This window comes from Xyrauchen texanus, chromosome 25 (assembly GCF_025860055.1).
Source record: "Xyrauchen texanus isolate HMW12.3.18 chromosome 25, RBS_HiC_50CHRs, whole genome shotgun sequence".
Taxonomy (NCBI): Eukaryota; Metazoa; Chordata; class Actinopteri; order Cypriniformes; family Catostomidae; genus Xyrauchen; species Xyrauchen texanus.
The window spans coordinates 357,088-369,587 of record NC_068300.1 but is presented as its reverse complement, the minus strand read 5'-3'; the positions used below and the strand labels follow the sequence as shown (position 1 = coordinate 369,587).

At 43.8% G+C, this 12,500-nt stretch overlaps 1 protein-coding gene across 1 annotated transcript in view; it reads right to left on the bottom strand.

The window, feature by feature from the left end:
* The window catches only part of LOC127618762 (ephrin type-B receptor 4b-like), a 52,026-nt gene that overhangs the window by 8,401 nt on the left and 31,125 nt on the right, over positions 1–12,500 (bottom strand). Inside the window, exons 5-11 of the mRNA XM_052091395.1 lie at positions 11,324–11,479; positions 10,915–11,244; positions 10,610–10,734; positions 10,370–10,529; positions 10,158–10,257; positions 865–926; positions 640–753 (exon numbers count right to left, since the gene is read on the bottom strand). Coding sequence (XP_051947355.1) covers positions 640–753; positions 865–926; positions 10,158–10,257; positions 10,370–10,529; positions 10,610–10,734; positions 10,915–11,244; positions 11,324–11,479 — 1,047 coding nt within the window. The remainder of the gene's footprint in view (positions 1–639; positions 754–864; positions 927–10,157; positions 10,258–10,369; positions 10,530–10,609; positions 10,735–10,914; positions 11,245–11,323; positions 11,480–12,500) is intronic.

Below are 12,500 nucleotides of genomic sequence, written 5' to 3'. Positions count from 1 at the left end.
ACACACAGGTATGAGCGTGAGCTCATAAGAACAATATCACATTCACACACACAATACTGTAACATGAGATGAGGTGTTTTACTGCTGTTTACCCATGAAACATGACACACACATACACACACACACACACACACACACACAACAATAACACACACACACACCTGCACACAACAATCACACACACACACACACCTGCACACACACCACACCTGCACACAACAATCACACACACACACACACACACACACACACACACACACACACACACACACACACACACACACACAGCACACCTGCACACAACAATCACACAAACACACACAGCACACCTGCACACAACAATCACGCACACACACACACACACACACACAGCACACCACAATCACAATCACACACACACAGCACACCTGCACACAACAATCACACAGACACACATGTACACACAAACACACACACACTCACACACACAGACACACACACACACAGTCACACAGACACATACACACACACACACACACAGACACACAGACACACACACACAGACACACAGACACACACACACACACACACACTCACACACACACACACACACACTCACACTACACACACACACACACACAGACACACAGACACACTCACCAGCACCAATAACCTCCTCGATTTTGACAAACGACACGTCGATCTCTTTGGCGAATTCCCTCACGGCCTCGTTTGGATCCTCGTATGTAAATGGATCGATGTACACTTTAATACCTGTGAAACCACGACAACACGACCGTCACCACGACAACACGACCGTCACCACAGTGCGTTCAGAAGAAACTCAAAGTAATGTTTCAAATGATCTGATTGGCTGACACTCACCCTGTCCCATCAGAAACTGAGCACTCTTATCTGCCTCTGGATCCCTCGTCCTGCTCGAGCGCCTGCAGAGAGACGTTATTAATCATGTGCACACTCACAGACGTTTAAATAACAATCATTTAATGCAATCAAAATTCAAATAATGTTTCAATGCAAAAAACTATTAATTAAAACAATTTCACTTGAGGTTAAATATTTGCTTTCTTTATTACGTTTCGTAAGAAATACCATAAACAAGTAATTAACAGTATAAAACAATAAATGTAATTGATGCTACATACCAATACTCACATTTCTTACATATTATTATTTAAACTGTTATTCAAAATGTGGAGATCGTGCATTCTGCATTATTAAAATAAACATTTAATTGTTTATTAATTTAGATAACAATTGATTACCGCTAAGAGAGAGAGTATAGACGCTTTTCCACCATCGGGTCGAACGGTTCTGAGCATGTTACGGACCGCTTACGGCAGCATTTCCACTTGAGCACGGCTCGGCACGATTAAAAACCATTCTTGGCCCAGAATCTTTGGCACGGTGAGCTAACCGTACTCAACCGTACTCAACCATTCTTCAACCATACTCAAACATTCTTCAACCGTACTCAAATATACTCATCCGTACTCAACCATTCTTCAACCATACTCAACCACTCTTCAACTGTACTCAACTATACTAAACCATTCTTCAACCGTACTCAACCATACTCAACTATACTAAACCATTCTTCAACCATACTCAACCACTCTTCAACCGTACTCAACTATACTAAACCATTCTTCAACCATTCTTCAACCGTACTCAACCACTCTTCAACCGTACTCAACTATACTAAACCATTCTTCAAACGTACTCAACCACTCTTCAACCGTACTCAACTATACTAAACCATTCTTCAACCATTCTTCAACCGTACTCAACCACTCTTCAACCGTACTCAACCACTCTTCAACCGTACTCCACTATACTCAACTGTACTAAACCATTCTTCAACCGTACTCAACCACTCTTCAACCGTACTCAACTATACTAAACCATTCTTCAACCGTACTCAACCATTCTTCAACCGTACTCAACCACTCTTCAACCGTACTCAACTATACTCAACCACTCTTCAACCGTACTCAACCACTCTTCAACCGTACTCAACTGTACTCAACCACTCTTCAACCATACTCAACTGTACTCAACCACTCTTCAACTGTACTCAACCATTCTTCAACCCTACTCAACTGTACTCAACCACTCTTCAACCATACTCAACCATTCTTCAACCCTACTCAACTGTACTCAACCACTCTTCAACCGTACTCAACCACTCTTCAACCCTACTCAACTGTACTCAACCACTCTTCAACTGTACTCAACCATTCTTCAACCCTACTCAACTGTACTCAACCACTCTTCAACCGTACTCAACCATTCTTCAACCGTACTCAACTGTACTCAACCACTCTTCAACTGTACTCAACCATTCTTCAACCCTACTCAACTGTACTCAACCACTCTTCAACCGTACTCAACCACTCTTCAACCGTACTCAACTGTACTCAACCACTCTTCAACCATACTCAACTGTACTCAACCACTCTTCAACTGTACTCAACCATTCTTCAACCCTGCTCAACTGTTCAACCACTCTTCAACCGTACTCAACTGTACTCAACCATTCTTCAACCGTACTCAACTGTACTCAACCGTACTCAACTGTACTCAACCATTCTTCAACCCTACTCAACTGTACTCAACCACTCTTCAACCGTACTCAACCATTCTTCAACCGTACTCAACCACTCTTCAACCATACCCAACCACTCTTCAACCGTACTCAACTGTACTCAACCATTCTTCAACCGTACTCAACCATTCTTCAACCGTACTCAACCACTCTTCAACCGTACTCAACTGTACTCAACCACTCTTCAACCGTACTCAACCACTCTTCAACCGTACTCAACCATTCTTCAACCGTACTCAACTGTACTCAACCATTCTTCAACCGTACTCAACCATTCTTCAACCGTACTCAACCACTCTTCAACTGTACTCAACCACTCTTCAACCGTACTCAACCGTACTCAACCACTCTTCAACCGTACTCAACCACTCTTCAACCGTACTCAACTGTACTCAACCACTCTTCAACCGTACTCAACCATTCTTCAACCGTACTCAACCATTCTTCAACCGTACTCAACTGTACTCAACCAATCTTCAACTGTACTCAACTATTCTTCAACCGTACTCAACCACTCTTCAACCGTACTCAACCACTCTTCAAACGTACTCCACTATACTCAACTGTACTCAACAATTCTTCAACCGTACTCAACTGTACTCATCCACTCTTCAACCGTACTCAAACATTCTTCAACTGTACTCCACTATACTCAACCATTCTTCAACCGTACTCAACTGTACTCAACCATTCTTCAACCGTACTCCATTATACTCAACCTTTCTTCAACCCTACTCAACTGTACTAATCCACTCTTCAACTGTACTCAAACATTCTTCAACTGTACTCCACTATACTCAACCATTCTTCAACCGTACTCAACTGTACTCAACCACTCTTCAACCGTACTCAACTGTACTCATCCACTCTTCAACTGTACTCAAACACTCTTCAACTGTACTCAAACACTCTTCAACTGTACTCCACTATACTCAACCATTCTTCAACTGTACTCAACCACTCTTCAACCGTACTCAACTGTACTCATCCACTCTTCAACTGTACTCAAACACTCTTCAACTGTACTCCACTATACTCAACCATTCTTCAACCGTACTCAACTGTACTCAAACATTCTTCAACCGTACTCCACTATACTCCACTATACTCAACCATTCTTCAGCCCTACTCAACTGTACTCATCCACTCTTCAACTGTACTCAAACATTCTTCAACTGTACTCCACTATACTCAACCATTCTTCAACCGTACTCAACTGTACTCAACCATTCTTCAACCCTACTCAACTGTACTCAACCACTCTTCAACCGTACTCAACCATTCTTCAGCCCTACTCAACTGTACTCATCCACTCTTCAACTGTACTCAAACATTCTTCAACTGTACTCCACTATACTCAACCATTCTTCAACCGTACTCAACCATTCTTCAACCCTACTCAACTGTACTCAACCACTCTTCAACCGTACTCAACTGTACTCAACCATTCTTCAACTCTACTCAACTGTACTCAACCACTCTTCAACCGTACTCAACCATTCTTCAACCGTACTCAACTGTACTCAACCACTCTTCAACCGTACTCAAACATTCTTCAAACGTACTCCACTATACTCAACTGTACTCAACCATTCTTCAACCGTACTCAACTGTACTCATCCACTCTTCAACCGTACTCAACCATTCTTCACCCCTGTACTCAACCATTCTTCAACCGTACTCCACTATACTCAACCATTCTTCAACCCTACTCAACTGTACTCATCCACTCTTCAACCGTACTCAAACATTCTTCAACTGTACTCCACTATACTCAACCATTCTTCAACCATACTCAACTGTACTCAACCACTCTTCAACCGTACTCAACCATTCTTCAACCCTACTCAACCCTACTCAACTGTACTCAACCACTATTCAACCGTACTCAACCATTCTTCAACTGTACTCAACCACTCTTCAACCGTACTCAACCATTCTTCAACCATACTCAACTGTACTCAACCACTCTTCAACCGTACTCAACCACTCTTCAACCGTACTCAACCACTCTTCAACCGTACTAAACCATTCTTCAACCCTACTCAACTGTACTCATCCACTCTTCAACCATACTCCACTATACTCAACCATTCTTCAACCCTACTCAACTGTACTCATCCACTCTTCAACCGTACTCAACCATTCTTCAACTGTACTCAACTGTACTCAACCACTCTTCAACCGTACTCCACTATACTCAACCATTCTTCAACTGTACTCCACTATACTCAACCATTCTTCAACCGTACTCAACTGTACTCAACCACTCTTCAACCATACTCCACTATACTCAACCATTCTTCAACCCTACTCAACTGTACTCATCCACTCTTCAACCGTACTCAACCATTCTTCAACTGTACTCAACTGTACTCAACCACTCTTCAACCGTAATCCACTATACTCAACCATTCTTCAACCGTACTCAACTGTACTCAACCATTCTTCAACCGTACTCAACTGTACTCATCCACTCTTCAACCGTACTCAAACATTCTTCAACTGTACTCCACTACACTCAACCATTCTTCAACCATACTCAACTGTACTCATCCACTCTTCAACCGTACTCAACCATTCTTCAACTGTACTCCACTACACTCAACCATTCTTCAACCCTACTCAACTGTACTCATCCACTCTTCAACCGTACTCAAACATTCTTCAACCGTACTCCACTATACTCAACTGTACTAAACCATTCTTCAACCCTACTCAACTGTACTCCTCCACTCTTCAACCGTACTCAACCATTCTTCAACCGTACTCCACTATACTCAACCATTCTTCAACCCTACTCAACTGTACTCCTCCACTCTTCAACCGTACTCAACCATTCTTCAACCGTACTCCACTATACTCAACCATTCTTCAACCCTACTCAACTGTACTCATCCACTCTTCAACCGTACTCAAACATTCTTCAACTGTACTCCACTATACTCAACCATTCTTCAACCCTACTCAACTGTACTCATCCACTCTTCAACCATACTCAAACATTCTTCAATCGTACTCCACTATACTCCACTATACTCATCCACTCTTCAACCGTACTCAAACATTCTTCAACTGTACTCCACTATACTCAACCATTCTTCAACCATACTCAACTGTAATCAACCACTCTTCAACCGTACTCAAACATTCTTCAATCGTACTCCACTATACTCAACCATTCTTCAACCGTACTCAACCATTCTTCAACCCTACTCAACTGTACTCATCCACTCTTCAACCATACTCAAACATTCTTCAACCGTACTCCACTATACTCAACCACTCTTCAACCGTACTCAAACATTCTTCAACCGTACTCCACTATACTCAACTGTACTAAACCATTCTTCAACCCTACTCAGCTGTACTCATCCACTCTTCAACCGTACTCAAACATTCTTCAACCGTACTCCACTATACTCAACCACTCTTCAACCGTACTCAACCATTCTTCAACCGTACTCAACTGTCCAAAAACATCTCCAAACAAATAAAAGATAATAATTGTACATAAGAACTAATTACACATGCAAACACAACAATGACTAAAGGTTTGCATAGCATGCAGACGTGATTTTAGTCATGAGATTTCACAGAATGAGTTTCATTCTGTGTCATTTGAGTCATCATTGAGTCTGTGTCATGTATTTGGCACCATCTCCTGGTGGTCATATGTAACATTGTGCTTCATGTGGATTATCTAATGATCTATACATCTGATTATCTTGTGTGGGGACTCGATTGAAAGATAATCACTTCAATTGTTTTATATAAATGATCATATCGTAACACTTCTGATTTATCTGTAAATGTCAAAGCACTTGTTCAGTTTTGGTCATAATGTCTACATGCATTATAAAGTTGAACTTCTAAACTTTCAAACGATTAATATTTTGTGTTAGTCAAGACTGCAGTTACTAATATTTTCACGATAATTTTTTCTCATGGACCCATCGGTGTTAACTAGTATTGTAGCGTACATTTAAGCCTTTTACATCAGGGAAGTAGATTACCATCTCATTAAAATTCTAAATATATCTATGTGGCAGCGGGGGCGTGGTCAAGCGCCCGTCCGGGAGAGAAAAGCGGTAAGGGCGCTCACACCTGAGCTAAATGATGACTAACACCCGTGTCTGATTGCAGTAACATGAGGAGAGCAGCATAAAAAGGGCAGGAGCGACGGAGCACGGGAGAAAGAAGAAAAGACTGTCTCTGCATACCCTTTAAAGAAAAGATTAAAAAGACTTACCCTTTAAGTTGACGCTGGTTTCCTTGTACTATTTTACATTGGTGCCGAAAGCCGGGAAGGAGGAGGGATGCCCGTCGCAGAGTCCTCGACACTGCCGTCCACCCTGGGGAGCGCCGCTGCCATCTTCCGGGTGACGGAGTAGCCCGACCGCCCCCGGCAGCGGCTCCCTCGCTCCAGGCAGTCGGGTTATCCAGTCCCCATTTGCCCCGCGGACGACGGCCGTTCCCGCATCCGGCGGTCGGGCTACTCCGTCACCGGAAGATGGCAGCGGCTCCCCAGGGTGGGCGGCAGTGTCGAGGACTCTGCGGCGGGCATCCCTCCTCCTTCCGGTTTCGGCACCAATGTAAAATAGCTCAAGGATGGGCAAGGAGGAGGCGAGAACCGGCTTGTCAATATAAATGATAATTTAATGAAAACTTAAACCAAAACACATAAACAAACACACACTACGGACATGCCCATAATTCTCTCTCTCTCGAACCATCGTCACCGGCCGCCTTTATCCCTCGCGCGCCTTATCAGGCCGATTGGGGACCGGGCGCGCGATATTCTGATCGGCCGCACCCCCCCCTCCGCTCCACAATCAATATATTCTAAAAGAATATTTTCATATAATCATTATTAAATATTTTGTCATTAAATATCCTTTTAGCTAGTGTGTGAACTTGTACTTTTCTGCATGTGTGTGTGTGTGGCATACACAAGCCCTCATGATGATAAACCTCTCGCCTTTTAGTGAAGCGGCCCGCGTCTTTCCTGTGTGTAATCAATCATGCAATCATGCTCCACAGCGCACACGCTGCAGTGTTTACAGACAGATCTGTTATGGACATTCTGCAAGTGGCCCAGATCGGCACGCAGCAGTTTTGTGAAGAGCACCGGTCGCCCCGCGGTGCAAAAAACAAAGCGTCTTGTTTACAGTACAGCAACACTAATGCTCTTATTAAGCTGTAAACATACTGGATGAAGCCGACCTACAATCTCATTATCAAGGTCTGTTAGTGTGACTTCAGAAAGTGTTTACAAGACATTTTAAAAAGATGAATTATGGTTTGAGTCTGACTGAGAGTGAGACAGATGTGTGGTGTTGAACAGAACGAGTCTCTCATGCTGGATAACAGTGTTTATATGTGATAAGATTCCTCAGTAGGTGTTGATGAATTCCTGTCTCATGACTCTGTTGTGTGAGGACACCCCGAAGCTGTGCTGGTTCAGGTCATGTGACACACTGGGACTGCATTATAAACGGGGTCACATGACCTGGTTGCATCTCTGCATGTTGGCTGTTCTTTACAGATGTATCATGTGTGAGTGCTCCTGGGGTCAGATTCATTGTTCCAGTAAGAGTCTGTATGTAGACAGCACTGGGTGGACACTTCCTGTTCCCCTCTCACACATGTTCTATCTCTGTCTACAGTAAAAATTGCTCACACATTGCTGACTTGTTCACTATATAGTTAATGCCCCAGGTTTACTATCTAGGGCTCTGATCCCGGGATACTGGCGGCACCAGATACGGTACACTTTTACCAGTTTGTAATGACTCAATATAGCTTTGTCGGTGTGTTATTAAGATCAGGAAGGACAGTGGTAAACCATCAGCTTCCGTCACAGAACAAATGTAGATCGCTAAACCGCTTGGTGAACATCGTACCACATGGACAGTAGAGCTCACGGCTGTGTTAAATAGTGGAAGAGCATTTCCACAGCTGCGTGGACACAAGAAAGACTTGTGAGCATAAAGATTGGACTGTGGAGTGATGGAGAAAGGTCATGTGGTCTGATGAGTCCAGATGTACCCCCTTCTGAAGACATGGGCACATCAGGGTAAGAAGAGAAGTGCCCGTCATGCATAGTGCCCGCTGTACAAGCCTCGAGGCGGTGTTATGATCTGGGGGTGCTTGAATCGGTCAGGTCAAGGTTCAGTAACGTTATGCAGCAGTAAAATGAAGTCAGCTGACTACCTGGATGCAGTAATGAGCAGGTTATCAATGGATATTATCTTCCCTGATGGCATATTTTCATTTAACCCCATTGAAAGTCTTTGCATGAGGCTTTACGGACTGGTTCGACTCTCCGGTCATCAATGCAAGATCTCGGCCAAACATGAATGCAACTCTGGACGGCTCTGGTTGCATAAGGTTGTTAAAATAATGTATTTGTATGTAACTTTGTGAGGACAGGAGAGTTAAGGATGCAAAGGCTTTTTATTTCACAACAATTTTGATAACATCAAACATCAAAACGTGTTTTTCTCAGGCAGTTTCTAGGCCTATTTCAGCTGCATCTCACTGGAAAGTTCATTAAGTTAAGACACTTATTACTCTACAACAAATATGACTTTCATAACTATACATCAAAACATGTCACTTCCTGTTGCCAGTAGGTAGCGCTATGACTATAACTGAATATTGGCATGTAGATGTGTTCAGGCCGGGACTCTTATCAAACATGTGAAGTTTGAGGCAGATTGGACATTGTATGTATGAGTTATAACAACTTCCTGTTTCATGGCGAAACGTCAAATTATGCCAGGCCGCCACGGCAACGCTGTTCAAAGAAAACTCAAAAGCTTCGCAATTTAGCATCGCCAAGGCCTTTAGATTACACAAACCAAATATGATGTTAATCTGATTTAATCTCTAGGAGGAGTTTGTTAAAGTACGAGGGCTGGAAATGCCAAAAACTGAGCCAAAAAACAGCAGAGAAAAATAAAGATGGCCAACTTCCTGTTGAGTTCAGGGCATGGGTCAAAGAGACGCTTTTGCAGGTCTTGGCATGTTACACACGTGTACTGAGTTTCGTACATGTAGCTCCTCGCTCCTCTCAGGATTTCATTTGTTAAAATTGTTATTTTTAATGTAACGACTGACTCTTAAAGTGACAGTTCACTCAAATATTACATTTCTGTCATCACGTCCTCACCTTCTTGTTGTTGAAAACCTGTATGACTTTCTTCCATGGCACTTAAAGGAGATGTTAGGGAGAATGTTTGTTTCAGTCACTGTTCAGTTTTATTGTATGGAGAGTAAGATGCACAGTGAATGGTGACTGAGATATACTGCCTGACATCTCCTTTGGTGTTCTACGAAAGAGGCATCTTCGCACTGAAATGTCATTTTGGGGTGAACAGCCCTTTAACTACCTGCTCAAGAATTTGTTTACGGTATCTGTCGAGAACAAGAGCGCAACGTAAGTGAACGCACCACTGCATTACATCATGCTGGGAAACAAGTGACTGAAGAATCTGATTAAAAGCTCCTGTGATATTCAGGTGAGAAACACACTAGATCATACCTGAAGCAGAACACGGCAACAATCACCATGGCGATGAGGATGAGCAGTCCAACAGCGACCAGCACGCCAGTGAGGATCAAACGTGACGGAGATTCTTCTTCTGAGAGACAAATCACAGACGGTTATTGTGTGTCAGGCAGCCGCGTGCGAACGTGCTTAGAGATAGTTTGGGGACACGACGGTTCTCAAAAGTGACAAAACATCCCGAGTACCGTCAGGAAGCGTTCTGATGGCAGCAGTGGGACTGAAGTGTCCGTATCCAGCGACGGTCCTGGCTCGGATCTGGACCTGATACTGTGACGCACGACTGAGACCATTCAGAACCACAGAGTTACTCTTACTGCTGATGTACTGCCAGCCGTCATCCTGACCCTACGCAACACAGGTCAAAGGTCAAAGATCAGGTGAACACACACACCACATCACATTCTGTCTGTGTGTTTGTCTCTCACCTGTAAAGTGTATCTCAGCTGATACTCCTGAAGGTTGTGATGCATCGGTGGAGGAACCGTCCAACTGAGTGACACACTCGTCTCCGATGCTCCCGTTCTCTTGATACCTGATACAGGAACTGTCACTGCACACACACACACACACACACACACACACACACACACACACACACACACACACACAGGTAGGTCATTGTACAGGTGTTCAGGACTGGATTATTTCAGATGTTTCATGGTTAAATATGAGCTGGACGTGTTCTTGACCGGTTTCCTGAGATCACTAGTGAATGACACGTGACTCTCACCGTCTCTGCTGGTGGTGACGTTGATGGCAGTGGAGGCGGGGCTTGTGTAACTGACAGCGCTCACGCCGTTCCGAGCGAGGACTGTGAAGGTGTACGTGGTGTGTTGGAGGAGCCCGCGGATGATGACACGCCTCCCGGTCACGCCCACCTGCCCCGGCCTGTAGGTGACGCTGTCTGCGCAGGGAACACACATGAACGCTCCGCAGTGCACACACTCGATGCTGTACGTGAGATCGGAGCGGCCACCATGGTCCAGCGGTTCTGACCACTCCAGCGTCACCACCGTATCGTTGGTCTGAGCGATGATGCTGCGCGGCGCAGACGGCGGTTCTGTACAAACACAGTTTAAAAATTTTTCCCAGAGTTCCCAGAGAAAATAAGTGTTTTATTAATCAGTCGTTAGTCTTACTAGTGCAGGCCATGTCGGAGAGCTCATCGGCCGCTCTGTAGAACCCGGGGTGACACAAACACACACTGGATCCTGATGAATGTGTGTTACTGTTCTCAGGACACACACGACACAAACTGCTGCCAACGGATGCTTTATACTGACTCGATCCACACGCTGCACACACACACAAATGAAAGATATTCAGAATGAAGGGAAACATGACATCATGACAGCTTAAATCAGTCCTGACTCACTTTTAATACTTCAATACAGCCACATATAAAGTGATGGTACGAGGTACTGCAGTATTAGTTTGCTCATGTCAATGAAGTACAAACTCAAACTGTCTGTGTTTCTCTTTCACTAAACTCACAATCATCTTAAATCTGTGTGTGTGTGTCTGTGTTTGGGGGAGGTGCTGGTTAAACACACTCAATCTGATCTCAGGACCTCAATGACCTACACATTCTACTCAAATAATAGAGTTAAACAAGGTGTGACACACACACAGACACACACACACACAGACACACAGACACACACACACACACACACACACACACACACACACACACACACACACACACACACACACACACACACACACACACACACACACATACATAGACATACACACACACAGACACACTCACACATACACACACACACACCTATACACACTCACACACACCTATACACACTCACATGTGTGTGTGAGTGTGTATAGGTGTGTGTGTATATGTGTGTATATGTGTGTATGTGAGTATGTATATGTGTGTGTGTGTGTGTGTGAGTATGTATATGTGTGTGTGTGAGTGTGTGTGTTTTCACGCTGTCCGTGAGAAAGCAAAAAGAAAGGCGTAAAGAGAGAGAGAGAGATTGAGAGAGAGAGACTGAGTGATTACTGTGGGGGTGTGAACATGTCAGCTAGCTCATATTACCCATAATCCTCAGCCACACCCAAAAGACCCATTCCTGCTCATTAAAAGAGCATTTGATGAAGCGCTAGTAAAATACAGCCTCACACAGTGATCCGTATAAACACAGCTGCTTCACGTCGAGACTCTCATTCTAGAGTGAACGGCACTGTATCGTGAACATACAGTGAACATACAGTGAACATAGAGTGAACATAGAGTGAACATACAGTGAACACACAGTGAACATAGAGTGAACATAGAGTGAACATAGAGTG